The sequence below is a fragment of the Coenobita brevimanus genome, chromosome 98 (genome assembly GCF_032717465.1).
Source record: "Coenobita brevimanus isolate Jiangsu-jjx chromosome 98, ASM3271746v2, whole genome shotgun sequence".
Lineage (NCBI taxonomy): Eukaryota > Metazoa > Arthropoda > Malacostraca > Decapoda > Coenobitidae > Coenobita > Coenobita brevimanus.
The window spans coordinates 41,235,784-41,253,864 of NC_137051.1; the positions used below are offsets into that span (position 1 = coordinate 41,235,784).

At 43.3% G+C, this 18,081-nt stretch overlaps 1 protein-coding gene across 1 annotated transcript in view; it reads right to left on the reverse strand.

The window, feature by feature from the left end:
- Positions 1-18,081, reverse strand: part of Npl4 (nuclear protein localization 4) — a 204,879-nt gene that overhangs the window by 163,743 nt on the left and 23,055 nt on the right. The window contains exon 3 of the mRNA XM_080283672.1: positions 6,457-6,709. Coding sequence (XP_080139798.1) covers positions 6,457-6,709 — 253 coding nt within the window. The remainder of the gene's footprint in view (positions 1-6,456; positions 6,710-18,081) is intronic.

Sequence of the window (18,081 nt, forward strand, 5' to 3'; positions counted from 1 at the left end):
GTAATCCGACCCTTGGTGTTCAAACCTCTTGCCTTCTACACCCATTTGTTATCTTACATCCTCTCAACATGCCTGAACCACCTCAATCTGGCCCTCCTCATCACAACACTAATACCTTAAAGTCCCATCCTTCCTCTCAACTTTTTAAATGCAGTCTTAACCCTCAGGCCTCTCATTCGAGAAAACATTATACATCCCTCTAATCATTACCATTACTGTACACCTGAGCCAATGAAGATCCTCTTCCTATACTGTTCAGGTCTCACTGCCAAACAGCATTACATTCCTAAAACAGGCTGGACCCTTTAGCACACAGGGAGAACCCTCTCAATGTCAGAATAGGCAACAGCTTCCTGAACTTCCTCCACTCACTCCTTACCCTTGCCACAGAGCTAGCTCCAGCCCCACCTCCAACACATAACATGCCCGCCAAATAGCAAAACTCCACACACTCAATGGATTCTCCAGCAAGACCAATCCTTTCTCACATCTCAATCTCTACATGCTTCCCACAACACACTGCACACACAAAATCAACATTATTTTGTGCCTACAGTACTTCTAATACAACAACATCTCTTCAACTACTTATCACAAACACTGCACAAAATGGAGTTACTTCCCACACCTTTGTGGCAAATACTTCCCACACCTTTGTGGCAAATACTTCCCACACTTTTGTGGCTGTAGCACCAGTCCAGCAGGGCAATACCTCCAAGGTGGATGGATAGCTGATGACAGGGAGAGTTGGAGCCCCCGTTTCATCAGCCATCGGGACTAGTTCCTGACCATCCCCCTTTGCTGAACTTTTTCAGTGTTCCAGTAACATAGAGAGTATGCCAGCAAGCTCTCCAAGTTTCTCTAATTGTCAACACCAATCTACATGCACAGTAAACACTACACTTCCTTAAAAAAAAAAAAAAAAAAAAAAAAAAAAAAAAAAAAAAGGGGGGCACACAATAACCAGGCCTCAGAGTCCCCATGGGGGAGGGGACCATCGCCCCTCTCCCGATGATGACTCAACAAGATGCCTGGAACAACTGTCTGACTCACTTCATCATTTCTGCAACATTCGCGTCCTTTCCTCTAACTTTCTGTCGAACACCACCTCTCCTCCTCTAAACCTAACATTCTCTTCCTGACAGAAACTCAGCTGTCTGAGGCAACTGACAGCAAACTCTTTTCTGTTTCCTCCTACTTTCTCTATACTCATTTCAAAGCCAAAGGTGGCTCTTGTGTATATGTACGCAACAACATATCTTGCTCTTGCGTTCCTGAACTTGATTCTTCTGAATTCTCAACTCTCCGGCGTCGGATTTCCTGTCATTCTCCGGCTAAATATATTAGCGCTGTTTACCTATCCCCTAATTCTACTATTAAAAATTCTTCGCTCATCTTAGTTTTTTTTTTTTTTTTTTTTTTTTATGTGAGGAAGAAGGAACCAAAGGCAGCGAGCCCGCAATTACTGTTCCTTCCGAGAGAAAAACAAAATACAACACAGAGCCAAATACAAGATCCGATCATCTAAAGATGCCAGGACACACTGCATTTGATAGACTGGAGATCATAGGAAGTACGAAATACAGACAGAGGAGACAGTTCCAGAGATGACCTGTTGCCTAAATGAAGGACTGGGAGTAACGGTTAACTCTTGCATTAGAGAGCTGGACAAAAACGGGATGAGACTTTGCTGCTAGACGGGTGCTACGCGCCCATCGTAGAGGTGGAAGAATTCATGCAGACAGTTCAGAGGAGCAGTGACCATTGAAGCAGCGACAGAAAAGAGATAAAGATGCAACAGTGCAGAGAAGAGACAAAGGTTGAAGGAAGTCAGTAAGAAGAGGAGAATCAATGAGACGAAAAGCCTTTGACTCCAACCTATTGAGAAGAGCTGTATGTAGGGAGCCTCCCCACACATGAGAGTTGTACTCCAAACTGGGGTGAATAAAACCCCTGTATAAGGTCAACGATTGTGCAGGGGTAAAGAAGGAACGGAGTCAACTTAGCATACCTAATCTCTTGGAAGCAGATTTTACAAGTGATGTAATGATTTTTCCAAGATAAGTCCTGAGTAAATGAAACCCCAGGCATGTTCAAGGATGATGCAGGATTAAGCTGAAAATTATTAAACATTAGTGGGTACTTCTGTGGATGATTTTGTTAGGTTGATAGGTGTCAAAATTGAGTTTTTGATGCATTAAAAACAACAAGATTATTTTTATTCTAGTCAGAGATACGAGCCAAGTCAGACATTAGGTGTGCCATAGCCTCATCCCTTGTTTGCTGAAGTAACCGCAGAGATGGACATTGCGGGAACCGAATGGAAAGGTGTAGGGTGGAGTCATCAGCATACAAGTGGATAGGGTTAGATATACAGTTTAAAGGTCATTGATGAGTAAAAGGAAGAGAGTTGGTGACAGGACAGAGCCCTGAGGAACACCACTGTTAATAGATCTAGAAGAACGATGGCCATCTACAACAGCAGCTAAAGAATGACCAGAAAGGAAGCTAGAGATGAAGGCACAGATAGAAGGCTAGAAACCGTAAGAGGGCTGTTTGGAAATTAAAGATTTATGCCAGACTTGATCAAAAGCCTTTGAGACATCAAGTGCAATGGCAAAGCTTTCACCACAGTCCCGAAAGGAGGATGACCAGGAGTCTGAAAGGTAGGTGAGAAGATCGCCAGTGGAGCGTCCCTGACGGAACCCGTACTGACGATCAGAAAGAAGGTTGTAATAGGAAAGATGCTTTAAATTTTTTCTGTTAAGAATTGACTCAAAAACTTTTGAGACACAGGATGTTAAAGCAATTGGACGATAGTTAGAGGCTTGGAAATGGTCACCCTTCTCTGGGACTGGTTGAATGAGAGCAAACTTCCAGCAAGAAGGAAAGGTACATGTTGAAAGACAAATGCAAAAGAGTTTACCTAGGCAGAGTGTAAGCACAGAAGTACACAGTTCCTGAAGATAGCAGGAGGGACTCCATCAAGTCTTAATACTAACAAAGCATATGCCTTGTTAGTATTAAGGCCAATAATGGCAGAAAATACATCAGCTGAAGAAATTTTAATGTCAACCATGAGGAAATCAGAGGGGGAAGTGATGGAGGAACAGCACCGGAATCATCTCAGGTGTAACTAGAGGAGAAAGTCTGAGTGAAAAGATCTGCTTTATCAGTAGAAGAAATAGCTACAGAGCCATCAGAGTAGAAAAGAGGAGGGAAGGATGATGAGGTAAAGCTGTTAGAAAGGTTTTTGGAAAGGTGCCAGAAGGAGTGGGAAGAATCCGATTTGGAGAGTTGAGAGCATTTAATATGGATGAAATTATTTTTAGCAGAGTGAAGAACAGAGCACGATTCTGGGCAGAAACATAAACAAGATGTGATACAGGGGTGGGTTGGCTCTGGTACCTTTCATAGGCCCTCTCCTTGTTGTGGACAGCTTTAGAACAAGCTTTCTTGCATCAGTAAAGGGGTATGAGAAGGGAATATATGCTTCCATGCAGGAGAGAATAACCTACATAATGCTCAAAGCACACTCAGATGGCTCTTGGCCATGGAAACAATAATCATTCCAGGGAAAATCAAGAAAGTACTGCCTGAGGGCCTCCCAATCCTCAGCTCCAAAGTGCCACAGTCGCCGTTTCTTTGGAGGGTCCACAGGGTGCATCAGAGCGATAAGACAGGCCAAGGTAATAAGGTTGTGATCAGAGAGGCCCAACAGAGAGGAAAGATTAACAGTGTAAGCAGAAGGATTAGTTGTAAGGAAGAGGTAAAGTATGTTGGAGCTCTCTACAAGGCAGTCAGGGATACGGGTAGGGTGCTCTACAAGCTGCTCTAGGTCATTAAGGATAGAAAAAGATGTAGGCTTGTTCACCAGGTGGATCAGTGTAAAGAGAGGAGAGCCATATGTGATGGTGAACATTGAAATCTAGAATGGAGATACCAGAAAAAGGAGAAATGGACAGAATGTTCCATCGTAGAGAGGAGTGGACTGTAGCACCAGTCGAGCAGGGCAGTACTCCCAAGGTGGATGGAAAGCTGATGACAGAGAGAGCTGGAGCTCCCGTTTCATCAGCCCTTGGGACTATGTCCCGACCATCCCCCTTTGCTGAACTTTTTCAGTGTCTCAGTAACACAGAGAGTAGGCCAGCATGCTCTCCAGTACAAGTTTCTCTAACTATCAACACAAAACTACATGCACACACACTGCACTTTAAAAAAAAAAAAAAAAAAAAAATAAAAAAAAAAAAAAATCATGGCAGTGCAACACGTGGCTTGGGAGTCCCCAGGGGGGTGGGACCATAAATGCCCCCATCTTCCACCACCCTCCCGGTGACGGCTTGAGCTGCTTGGAACCACTGTCTGACTTTCTGCAACATTCGCGGTCTTTCCTCTAACTTTTGCTCTGTTGAGCACCACCTCTCCTCCTATGAACCTCACCACCTTTTTCTAACTAAGACTCAGCTGTCTGAGGCAACTGATAGCAGACCCTTTTCTGTATCCTCCTACTTTCTCCATACTCATTTGAAAGCCAAAGGTGGCTGTTGTATATATATACGCAACAACTTATCTTGCTCTTGTGTTCCTGAACTCGATTCTTCTGAAATCTCTACACTCTGGCTTCGGCTTTCCTGTCATTCTCTGACTAAATATATCTGCGCTGTTTACTTATCCCCTAATTCTACTTACTTCTATGATAGAGCGCGTTCTATCCATTTCTCCTTTCTCTGAAATCTCCATTTTTGCAGATTTCAATGTTCACCACCACCTTTGGCTCTCCTCTCCTTTCACTGATCCACCTGGTGAACAAGCCTACACCTTTTCTATCCTTAATGACCTAGAGCTCCTTGTACAGCACCCTACCCATATCCCTGACCGCCTTGGAGAGAGTTCCAACATACTTGACCTCTTCCATATAGCTAATCCTTCTGCTTACACTGTTAATCTTTTCTCTCCGTCGGGCTCCTCCGATCACAAACTTATCACCTTAACTTGTCCTATCGCTCCGGTACAGCCTGTAGACCAAGAAACGTCATCTGTGGCACTTTGGAGCTGCGGATTGGGAGGCCCTCAGGCAGTACTTCTTTGATTTTCCCTGGAATGATTATTGATTCAATGGCCAAGAGCCATCTGAGTGTGCCTTGCGCATTACGGAGGTTATTCTCTCAGGCATGGAAGCATCCATTCCTTTCTCATATCCTTTGACTAAAGCAAGAAAGCTTTGGTTTAATCACGCTTGTTCTAATGCTGTCCACAACGAGGAGAGGGCGTATAAAAGGTACCAGAACCAACCCACCCTTGAATCACATCTTTTATACGTTTCTGCCTGGAATCGTGCTAAGTATGTTCTTTGCTCTGCTAAAAATAATTTCATCCGTACTAAATGCTCTCAACTCTCCAGCTCGAATTCTTCCCACTCCTTTTGGCACCTTGCCAAAAACCTTTCTAACAACTTTACCTCATCATCCTTCCCTCCTCTTTTCTACTGTGATGGCTCTGCAGCTATTTCTCCTACTGATAAAGCAGATCTCTTCGCTCAGACTTTCTCCTCCAATTCCAGCTTAGACGATTCCGGTGCTGTTCCTCCATCACTTCCGCCCTCTGACTTCCTCATGGCTGACATTAAAATTTCTTCAGCTGATGTATTTTCTACCATCACAGGCCTCCATACTATTAAAGCATATGGGCCTGATGGAGTCCCTCCTGTTCTTCTCAGGAACTGTGCTTCTGTGCTGACACCCTGCCCAGGCAAAGTCTTTCGCCTTTGTCTATCAACTTCTATCTTTCCTTCTTGCTAGAAGTTTGCTCTCATTCAGCCAGTCCCAAAGAAGGGTGCCCATTCCCAACCCTCTAACTATCGTCCAATTGCTTTAACATCCTGTATCTCAATACTTTTCAGGTCAATTGTTAATAGAAAAATTTTAAAGCATCTTTCCTATTACAACCTTCTTTCTGATCGTCAGTATGGGTACCGTCAGAGACACTCCACTGGCGATCTTCTCACCTCCCTTTCAGACTCCTGGTCATTCTCCTTTCGGGATTTTGGCGAAAGCTTTGCCATTGCACTTGACATCTCAAAGGCTTTCGATTGAGTCTGGCATAAATCTTCAATTTCCAAACAGCCACTGCTCTCACAAGCAGTGGATGAAAACTGTGTGAAAAGATCTACAAGTGTGAATGTGGAAGGTAGCACTAAGAGGTACACCTAAGAAGACTTGGCATGAGGTCCTACAAAATGAATTTGTAGTTAACAAACAAAATTCTTTAATAACTGCTTACCTTCAGCTTCTTTTCAATCATGAGTAACCTTACCAAACAGCTGTGTCTCCTAAAAAAAAGAACATACACACACCAGAATATACTGTATCAGCTATGACCACAGGCATTTGTAACTTTTTCTGGAAATTAGTGCTATGAATTGGAGTACCTTTCATCAAAGCAGCAGCTTTCACTTACAATTGTGGATTCAGTTTCCGGGGGATCCTGCCATCCTCCTTCGCTAGTATACGGTCAACCTCATCCTCCTCTACTTTACTCTTGACACTGGAGGCCACCTGCTGATTCGTGCTAGCCGCCTGCTGACTCGTACTGGTACTTGCCACTGCCTGACTTGTGCTGGCCACTGCTGCTGTCTTACTGGCATTCTGAGTGGTGGAGCTGGCATCTGCTAAACTGCCCTTTATCACCTTTTTCTCCTTGCTACAGCCACCTGATGATTCAGAAGCAAACAAATTAACCTTTCAAACGTGATACCACAGCACTGACCAGGTACTGTTACAGGTTTAGTGCTGCATACTCACTTCATATCTACGCACATTTCATTACACAGCTGGTGTAGAGAACAGTATGAACATTAGCCAGTCATTTATAGTGAAAATAATATAAAACTTGAACTACAAAGACTACAGTACTGTATCTTACTTGTAATGTAATCATATCTAGCTGGCTTTGAAAACATTCCAGGGTATCAAATTTTGTTTATTGCATATGATAGCCAAAGTACTATGTCCAACTGTCTCTGATTAATATTTACTATGTCAGTATGGATAGTAAAGCTCTTATCAAGGATAAAATCTCTCTCTCTATCTACTGCCAGACACCTTAATCCTGTAAGGGGTGGCCACAAAAAAATCGCCTCCATGTCGCCCTGTCTCCTGCCATTTCACTGCCCTGCTCCCAGCTCACATCCCCCTCTCTCATATACCTCTTTACTCAATCCCTTCATCTTATCCTTTGCCTCCCCCTCCCTCTCCCCAAATCCACCTCACTCACATACACTCTCCTCATCAGTCTCTTGCTCTCCATCTTCTCCACATGGCCAAGCCACCTCAATGTATTTCTCCTAACACTTCCTATCACAACCACATCCATACCACAATGCTCCTTCACTTTCTCATTTGTCAATCTGTCTTTTCATGACTCCACATGCTCCTCTCAAATAACTCATTTCCACTGCTCTCACTCTTGACTTGTGTCCCTCCAACAACGTCCAAGCTTCACTTCCATATGTTAAAGTTGGTATCACAATACTGTCATGCAGTAACTTTTTCACTTCCATGCTCACTTCCCTGTTTCTTATCATTGCTTTCAAAAAACCAGCAACTCTTCTTTCTTGTTGTACACTTTCAAGTACTTCACCCTCTAACCTTCCATCCTTACTTACATGCACTCACATTTTCTACTTCCTCCTCATCCAACCTCACTGTACATTCACTGACTTCGTTTCTCTCGAAGACCATAACTTTACTCTTCCCTATATTCATCTTTAGATTCTATTTCTTACACAATCTCCCAAACTCATTCAACAAGCCTTGCAGCTCCCCTTTGTCTTCACTTAACACAGTATCATCTGAAATTAATATCAATGAAATTAATAAATATGTATATAGAACAATTTTATCATCAATGCCAATGTTTAAGTCAAGATGTACTTTTGACCACATATACTCCTTTCTCTGTGTAGAGTAATACCTGAGCCTGGGACAGCTGAGTATAAAGTAACCTCCCTGATAACTAAAGTAAATTAATCTAACCAAAACAACAATAATGTACTGTATTTTCTTATCCAAACATGCTACAGTGATTATCTGTGAGTTGGATACATTTCTTCTTTGTGTTGGAACAATATACAAAATTATTCTTTTTTCTTGGCCGAAAACACAATAGTTTTGAACATCTTTGGGTCACAGGCTTCTTGCGAACATATAATGGTGACTCTCCATGCTGCTTGATCTCTGGCAGCCTCCCTATTTAGTCACTAATCCCTGAGAACACACTTTATGACCTCCTACCTCTTGTAACCCTACCCTGATGTTCCCACTTCTCACTTTCCACACCCAACTGTCATCCTTCATCCTCTCTGCATGCCCAAACCATCTCAATCTACCCCTCTTCATCACAACACCTATAAACTCCAGTCCCATCCTTCCTCTCAATTCTCTGATTGTAAACCTAGCCCCCACAGGCCTTGCATTCACGGACGTACTACACATCCACCTAATCATCATCCTTTCTCTATGTCTGCATCTACGAGTATCCTCTTCCCTTACTGCTCAGGTCTCACTATTATTCAGCAATACACTCATAACACATGCCACGTACAAAGATCCCTTAGCATGGAGGGAAAGCCCTCTCAATGTCAGGGGAGGCAACAGCTCCCTGAACTTCTTCCAAACACTCCTTACCCTAGCCACAGAACACAACATAAAGCCCTACCTCCAACACATAACATAATTATCTCCTAAGTAACAAAACTCATCCACACAAAAGACTCACAAAAATGAGAAATCCTTTCACCCCTGACAATCTCTACCAGTTCTCCCTGACATACGCACAAAATCAGCATTATCCCACAGTCTGCCTCTAATACCACTACATCTCTTATGCACCCACTTATCACAAATACTGCACATGATGGAGTTACTTCCCACTCTTTTGTGACGTACTGCACATGGCCAATCTCCTCCTGCTTTGACAGTATCGCCACCAGCCCTAGATGTCATCACTTTTGTTTTATCCACATTTACTCTCAAATCTTTGTGCCTCATTTCATCACTCCACTTTCTAAATTTTTCCTCCTCAGAGGTAGACTGCGAGATAATGCTGATTTTATTTGTACGGCGCGTCGGGGTGAGCAGGTGGAGATTGTCAGACGTGAAAGGATTGAACTTGCTAGTGAATCTCTTGAGTGTGTGGAAGAGTTTTGTTATTTGGGAGACATGTTGTGTGCTGGAGGTGGGGCTGAAGCTAGCTCTGTGGCTAGGGTGAGAAGTGGTTGGAAGAAGTTCAGCGAGCTCTTGCCTCTCCTGACATTGAGAGGACTCTCCCTACGTGCTAAGGGGTCTTTGTATGCAGCATGTGTTAGAAGTGCAATGCTGTATGGTAGTGGGACCTGGGCAGTGAAGGAGGAAGATATTCGCCGGCTCAGACGTACAGAAATGACAATGATTAGGTGGATGTGCAGTGTGTCCCTGCGTCCAAGGCCTGGAGGGGCTGGGTTTACGATGGAAGAGTTGAGAGGTAGGATGGGACTGGAGTGTATTGTTGTGATGAGGAGAGGTAGATTGCGATGGTTTGGACATGCGGAGAGGATGGGGGATGATAATTGGGTGAGGAAGGTGAGAAGTGTTAATATTGGGGGTGGGGTTATGAGGGGCAGACCGAGAAAGACATGGGACAAGGTCATTAAGTGTGACCTCGGGGTTAAGGGACTGAACAGGGAGGTTGCAATGGATCGTGCAGCGTGGAAAGCCACCATTAGGTGACCCAGGCCGACACATGCAAGCATGTTGAAGCCTTTAAAAACGAAAAAGAAAAAGAAAACTCCCTTACGTTCTCTGCAATCAATACCATATCATCAGCATACAACATCTCACATGGGAGTCCTTTATTGAAGTCATGAGAGAAAGCTTCAAGCATAGCGTCAAACAATAAGAGGCTCAAGATTGACCCTTGATGCATGTTAATATTTATGGCAAACTCATCAATCAAATCTCCATTCACTTTCACCTGGGTGCGTGCACCCACATCTTCAGCTATTACCACTCAAACCAGCCACTCCTCGATCCCGGGCTTTCTCATTGCCCATTGCACCACCTCCCTCGAGACACTATCAAAGGCCTTCTCTAAATCACCAAAAACATAGTACAGTACAGTGCAGCCTCGTTATGCAACGCCTTGTTATGTGATAAATCGCTACATTAATTAAAGCTATACCCAGTCTCAGTGCAACATTAAAGCTGTACCCAGTCTCAGTGCAACATTAAAAAATTAATTGCAATTTTGTTACAACAATATTTTCAACGGACAAATTGCTACAACATTAATTAAAGCTATACCCAGTCTCAGTGCAACGTTAAAAATTTAACTGCAATTTTGTTACAACAATATTTTCGATGGCCACCTCCGAGAATATCATACCGACATGGCGACACATGCAAGCTAAAATGGCCGCCCAGTGTTTACACTGGCTGTGACATTGCCTTTCATTCTACTGTATGCATGAAAGGCCATTGAAACACCACTGTTATCACCAAATAACAATGAGATTGTGCACAGTGTAATATGAAGTGAAGTGATACTTTTGTATGAAATAATAAAACTTGTGACTTGGAAATTGTGTCAACCTTACGAAACTATCATCCCTTTTTGGGCCTCTACTCTTGCATGAGAGGCCACAGAAACACTATTCTTATTCCCAAATAACAATACAAGTGCTTAACAAACAGTGGACTGTACAATATTACATGAAGTGATATATACAGTAAGACCTCGAAATAACGGACTACAATAGACCGGAATTTCCTTTTATCAGAATCGAATCGTTACCGGACTAAATTCCTACATATCGGAAAAAGCCTGACAAAGCCAGAAGCAGTCTGGCCAACCTGACCACTTCAGCTATGTTCACCACAATAAGGTAAATAAAAAACATGTCTATCAGTGTACAGTACAGCATTATTATATATATTATACCATATGATTGTGGTGGTTGGGGGCACTCACCATCCACTCACTCGATGTACAGTAGTGCCGCTCTCGGGTGTCTGCCCTTTCCTCTCCTCCATCCTTCTTTCCTTCCATCCTCTTCTCTCTTTCCTTCAGTCTCTCCTCATCTTTCTACCTATGGGTGACTTTACACTCCCTCTTCTGTCTTTCTTTCCTTCATTCTTTCCTCTTCCTTCTGCCTATGGGTGACTCTACAATGAGTTACAAGCCAAACTGTTTCCTGTACACCAGAAACCACTTACTACACTGGGTGGTAACCATATAACCAAATTTTGGCGCCTGGTGGTTTAGTGGGTAATTATTGTGCTCCAATCAGATTGAGCCGGTGAAAGTTTATATCCAAGGGGTGATTGGGGTTGATTGCTCATGTAATGCCACACAGGGATGAGTGAGGCTGGTCACTCTCATCTTAAAAGTCGGGACCAACTGCCTAGCCCCGGGCTCCTACGCTCCTCATGGGGCAATGTAGGATTGGATGATGGATGGATGGATGGATGGATGTTTATATCCAAGGGGTGGTTGGGGTTTACTGCTCTCGTAATGCCACTCAGGGATGAGTGAAGCTGATCACTGTTATCTTAAATGTCAGGATCAACTTGCCTAGCCCTGGGATCCTATGCTTCTCATGGGGCAACACTGGATTTGATGATGAATGAATGAATGAAATATGTCTGTCTATCTATCTATCTATCTATCTGTCTGTCTGCTGCCAGACACCTTAATCCCTTATATGGGGTGGCCACAAACAAATCGCCTCCACGTCACCCTGTCCCACGCCATTTCACTGCCCTTCTCCCAATTCACACACCCCTCTCTCATATACCTCTCCACTCCATCCCTCCATCTCATCCTTGGCCTTCCCCTCCCTCTCTCCCCCTCCACCTCACTCACATACACTCTCCTCATCAGTCTTTCACTCTTCATCCTCTCCACATGCCCAAAACCTCAATGTGTTTCTCCTAATGCTTGTTATCATATCCACATCCACACCACAACGCTCCTTCACATCCTCATTTGTCAGTCAGTCTCTCCATGTGACTTCACAGGCTCCTCTCAAATAACTCATTTCCACTGCTCTCACTCTTGACTTGTGTCCCTCCAACAACGTCCAAGCTTCACTTCCATGTGTCAGAGTTGGTATCACAATAATTTCATCTAATAACTTTTTCACTTCCATGCTCACTTCCCTGTTTCTTATCACTGCCTTCAAGGAACAAGCAACCTTTCTTCCTTGTTGTACCCTTTCAAGTACTTCACCCTCCAAACCTCCATCCTTACTCATTATACTACTCACATACTTAAACGTACTCACATTTTCAATTTCTTCATCATCCAAGCTCACTGTACATTCACTGACTTCACCTCTCCGAAGACCATAACTTTACTCTTCCCTACATTCACCTTTAGATTCCGTTTCCTACACACTCTCTCAAACTCATCCATCAAGCCTTGCAGCTCCCCTTCAGCTTCACTTAACAACACAGTATCATCTGCAAACAACAGTACAGGGAGTTTCCAAACACTGCTCTCTCTCATTAGAGCCACTCCAACATCCACTGTCCTACCTTGTATCTCTTTTATTACCCCATCCATGTACAGATTGAACAACCATGGAGACAAGACACATCCATGTTTCAATCCAACCTTCAAAGAGAAAAATTCACTCAGCTCACCATCCACATGCACTGCAGCCTTAGCACAATCATACATACTCTTCACAGCATTCAACAACTTCCCATTTACTCCATATATTCTTAACACTTTCCACAATCCTTGTCTATCCACCCTGTCATATGCTTTCTCCAAATCCATGAAGGCCGCATGCTACTTCTTTCCCTTCTCTAGAAACTTTTCCACTATCTAACAATATCTGATCTGCACAACCTCTTTCCTTCCTAAAGCCTCCCTGTTCTTCTCCAACTAATTCCTCTGTTATTTCCCTAACTCTGTCAATAAGTATCCCACCATACACTTTCCTATTATACTAAGAAGACAAATGCCCCTATGATTACCACACACTTCTTTTTCCCCTTTTCCTTTGTACAAGGGAATAATTATACCCGACTTCCAATCCTCCGGGATTCTACCTTCCTCCAAGGCCAATCTGCACATCTTCCACATCCATTTTACTTTGTATAGTGTAAAAAAGAAGGGTTAGTGCCCCTCCCCGGAAAACAACTAACTAAAAATACAAACAATAAGCCTCGGACAAGGACTGACCAAACGTTGACGACCAAGGACCGTACAAAGGACATTGCAATTGGAACTTGGAATGTAAGGGGAGCAAATGATGAGGTGAAAGAGAGAGAGATTGTCCAGGTGCTTGAGGATGCGAAAGTGGATGTATGTGGAATAACTGAAACAAAATGTAGAGGAGAAAGTGTGAGAGAATGGGAGTATGGATGGGGTATATGTGCAGGAGTAGGTGAGAATGAGAGGGCAAAGGAAGGAGTATGTATAGTTGTGAGTAAAAGATGGAAGAGGAGCATAAGACAGTATGGATCAGTTGGATCAAGGATTGTGTGGGGAAAGTTGGAATACAAATGTGGGCGATTGTGTGTGTGTATGCGCCAACGCAAGATCGTGCTAGAAGAGTGAGAGAAGAGTTCTGGACAAATGTAGAAGTGTGCATGGAAAAGTTTGGAAGGAATGAGAGAGTGTTTTTGATTGGTGATATGAATGGTAAAGTTGGGAATGTGAAGGTGGATGGAACAGTTGGTGAGTGGGGTGTGCCTGCTGAGATAGATGAGAATGGGAGTGCATTAGTGGACATTTGTGCTGGGAGGGGGTTGGTGATAGCCAATACCCTCTTCAGGCATAAAATGATCCACAGGTATACATGGCGAGTGATGAGAAGGGTGGGTGGTGAACTGAATGAAAGGAGGGCAATGATTGATTATGTGTGTGTGGATGAAAGGATGCGAAGATGTATACTGGATGCAAGAGTTTATAGAGGTTGAGGGAGTGGACTTTCCGACCACTACTTGGTGGTGGCCAGAATTAAAGTTCAAGTAAGATGGAGGAATAGAAGAAGGGAAAGACGAGAGGAAGGAGTAGTTGCAAGGAGAGTGGAAAGGTTACAGGAGGATGAGAAAAAGGCAGAGTATAAGAGAGAAGTGGAGGAACGATTGGGCAAATATGAATTGGAGCAGATGGGGGACGTGGAAGGTGTGTGTAGAATATTTACAGAAGAAATATGTGCAGCATGTGATGTGGTGTGTGGAAGGAAGAGAAGACGGAGGGGGGTGCAAGGAACAGCGTGGTGGACTGAGGAGGTGAAACGGGCTGTGGCACAAAAGAAGAAAGCATACAATGAATGGATGAGAAATAGGGGCGTGGAAGAGGTTGAGAGGCGGAAGAGAGAGTTATATGTAGAAAGAAAGAGAGAGGTGAAAAGATTAGTAAGAGAGAGTAAGAAGAGAGTGGATGAGGAATTTGGAAGGAATCTGAGGGTAAAGTGGAGGGACTGTAAGAAAATGTTCTGGAGAGAGGTGAAAAGAGTAAGACAGGGCGGAAGTGAAGTTAGCAGGGGAGTGAAAGATAAAAATGGTAGATTACTAGTGGAGAAGGGAGAAAAAGTGAGCAGATGGAGAGAACACTTTAAGGAATTGTTGAACGTAGAGGATGGAAGTAATGCGAGTATAAGTGGCTGGGGAATGGCTGGGAGAAGGAGGGAGGTGAGAAGACAGGAAGAAATCAGTAGGATAGAAGTTGTGGAAGCAATGAAGAAAGTTAAATCAGGGAAAGCCCCAGGAATTGATGGAGTGTGTGGTGAAATGCTGAAGCATGGGGGAGAGATAGTAGCAGAATGGATGTGGAAGATGTGCAGATTGGCCTGGGAGGAAGGTAGAGTCCCGGAGGATTGGAAGTCAGGTATAATTATTCCCTTGTACAAAGGAAAAGGGGAAAAAGAAGTGTGCGGTAATCATAGGAACATTTGTCTTCTTAGTATAATAGGAAAAGTGTATGGTAGGATACTTATTGACAGAGTTAGAGAAAGAACAGAGAAATTAGTTGGAGAAGAACAGGGAGGTTTTAGGAAGGGAAGAGGTTGTGTAGATCAGATATTCATTCTCAGATCTTTAGTGGAAAAGTTTCTAGAGAAGGGAAAGAAGTTGTATGCGGCTTTCATGGATTTGGAGAAAGCATATGACAGGGTGGATAGACTAGGATTGTGGAAAGTGTTAAGAATATATGGAGTAGATGGGAAGTTGTTGAATGCTGTGAAGAGTATGTACGATGGTGCGAAGGCTGCAGTGCGTGTGGATGGTGAACTAAGTGAATTTTTCTCTTTGAAAGTTGGGTTGAAACAGGGATGTGTCATGTCTCCATGGTTGTTCAATCTGTACATGGATGGGGTAATAAAAGAGGTACAAGGTAGGGTAGTGGATGTTGGAGTGGCTCTGGTGAGAGAGGATAGTGTTTGGAAACTCCCTGTACTGTTGTTTGCAGATGATACTGTGTTGTTGAGTGAAGACGAAGGGGAGCTGCAAGGCTTGGTGGATGAGTTTGAGAGAGTGTGTAAGAAACGGAATCTAAAGGTGAATGTAGGGAAGAGTAAAGTGATGGTCTTTGAGAGAGGTGAAGTCAGTGAGTGTACAGCGAGGTTGGATGGTGAGGAATTGGAAAATGTGAGTACGTTTAAGTACTTGGGTAGTGTGATGAGTAAGAATGGAGGTTTGGAGGGTGAAGTGCTTGAAAGGGTACAGCAGGGAAGAAAGGTTGCTGGTTCTTTGAAAGCAGTGATAAGAAACAGGGAAGTGAGCATGGAAGTGAAAAAGTTACTACATGACAGTATTGTGATACCAACTCTAACGTACGGAAGTGAAGCTTGGACATTGTTGGAAGGACACAAGTCAAGAGTGAGTGCAGTGGAGATGAGTTATTTAAGAGGAGCCTGTGGAGTCACATGGAGAGACAGGCTGACGAATGAGGATATAAAGGAGCGTTGTGGTGTTAATGTGGATGTGATAGGAAGCGTTATGAGGAACACCTTGAGGTGGTTTGGCCATGTGGAGAGGATGGAGGGTGAAAGACTGACGAAGAGAGTGTATGTGAGTGAGGTGGAGGGGGAAAGAGGGAGGGGGAGGCCGAGGATGAGATGGAGGGATGGGGTGGAGAGGTATATGAGAGAGGGGGGTGTGAGTTGGGAGCAGGGCAGTGAAATGGCAGGGGACAGGGCGACTTGGAGGCGATTTGTTTGTGGCCACCCCAAACGGGATTGAGGCGTCTGGCAATAGATAGATAGATAGAAAAAAGAAGATGCAGACACAATCTATATAACATTTTTCAATCAACTAAAGGGTTGTTTCACTACAAAGGCCAACTTGAAACAAAGTTGTTAAACGCTGTTCACCTCCTCGTCTCAGAGTTACTGTCTTTTTATTTCCACCTATTGCCTTCTTTCTTATTATGGTGTATGCAATAAATCACTTCTTTTATTAGATTACAGTGAGAAGAGTGACTGTAAATATTACGAGAAAAGAAAAAATATAAGAATTAATGGTTCCGGGCAGTTTGCACTTGTCAACAGCATGGTGTGTACACTATTTACATACATAAACCCACAAAGCCACCACACTTACACACCACTACAGAGTATACCTCATTCTCAACTAACTGTTTTCAGAGGGGGGGGTGAGTTGGGGGGAGGGGAGTCAAATGGTGGGTGACAGAGTGACTTGGAGGCGTTTTGTCTGCGGCCACCCTTTGCGGGATTAGGGCGTCGGGCTATAGATAGATAGATAGATAGACTTCTTTTTTTCTCCTTTCCCATTCATCCACTTATTATTCTGAGCCTTTAATGGTTTTCAGTAACTCTTCTTTATTAAGATGCAAAACAGAGTCAAGATAACAACACTCTTTCACAGGGCATCAGGCAAAACAATAAACAAAATCTTCAATAAAAAGCATTTTAATGTTTCTTCCATCAGTATCTGATATCCCAATATCAACCCTAAAAATTGGTATTGGTTCAGTATCAGAAAAAAATGGAAATATCAGCAATATATCAGTCTGCATCATAGTGTGGCATGTGTTGTGCTGTTCTCCACAATGTATGTTATACTGTCTCGACCTATTCTACATGAAGGGTACATGTCACCTGTGATTCCACCCAATCAAAATCTACTCTGGTAAACAAGGGGGACTTAGCAACGTCGTAATCTAAGCCTAGCTAGAAGATCTCAGTCAGCTCTTTTTAACCCCTAAGGTACGCAATTCCTCCACCCTGTCTATCCACGAGAACGCAATTAGGGGTCGATTTTTCAGCGTTCACAAAGCTAAATTTTTTACTTTGATATTTGATAAGACTGATTTTACACACCAGAAAACGTATATTTCATTTCCATGTGTCAAATACTAAACACACAGTGACGCATCTAGGCTGAAAATAGCGCCCGCATATGGGAGGCATATGGGAAAAAATGGAGAACAACCGGAGAAATTTTCCCAAAACATAATTTTCGCAAACATTTCACTGAAAGTATTGAATGCAACATAAATTCATGAAACATATTTATCTGGTAGAAGGAATGCACATAAGAAATAAATAAATAAAAGCGAAGAACATAAATAAAAATGGAAAATCAATCTGCATCAAGAAAATATATACTGTACACTCAATCCTCGTAAATGGTGGCAATTTGGGTCTGGACCACTGCCGTGATTTATGAATAATAACTCTAATGCGAAAAATTAATTTGGGTCTGGACTTTGGCCAACCCGCCCCTACAGCACCTTACTTACACCTATCTAGGCACCATCAAACACAAACATACAAATTTAGGAATATTCAGTGCATTTATTAAATAGAAATAAGCCATGTTAAGGGGTCTCACCTTAATCCTATGATGAAATTGCTTTAGTGAATGGAGTGGGATGGAGTTGGGAAGAACTTAGAACCTCTCAGCACTTGCTCTTCCCAAACTCTTTCGCCAGCTCTGAAAACTCTCCCCTCTCAACATGACAAATGAGCTCCAAACATTGACTGTGCAACACCTGCGGCAGCTTCTTGATGCCATACTGCTTAGAGCACTTCATTGGGGGGTCGGGAGGGGCCATGGCAGGTAGGAG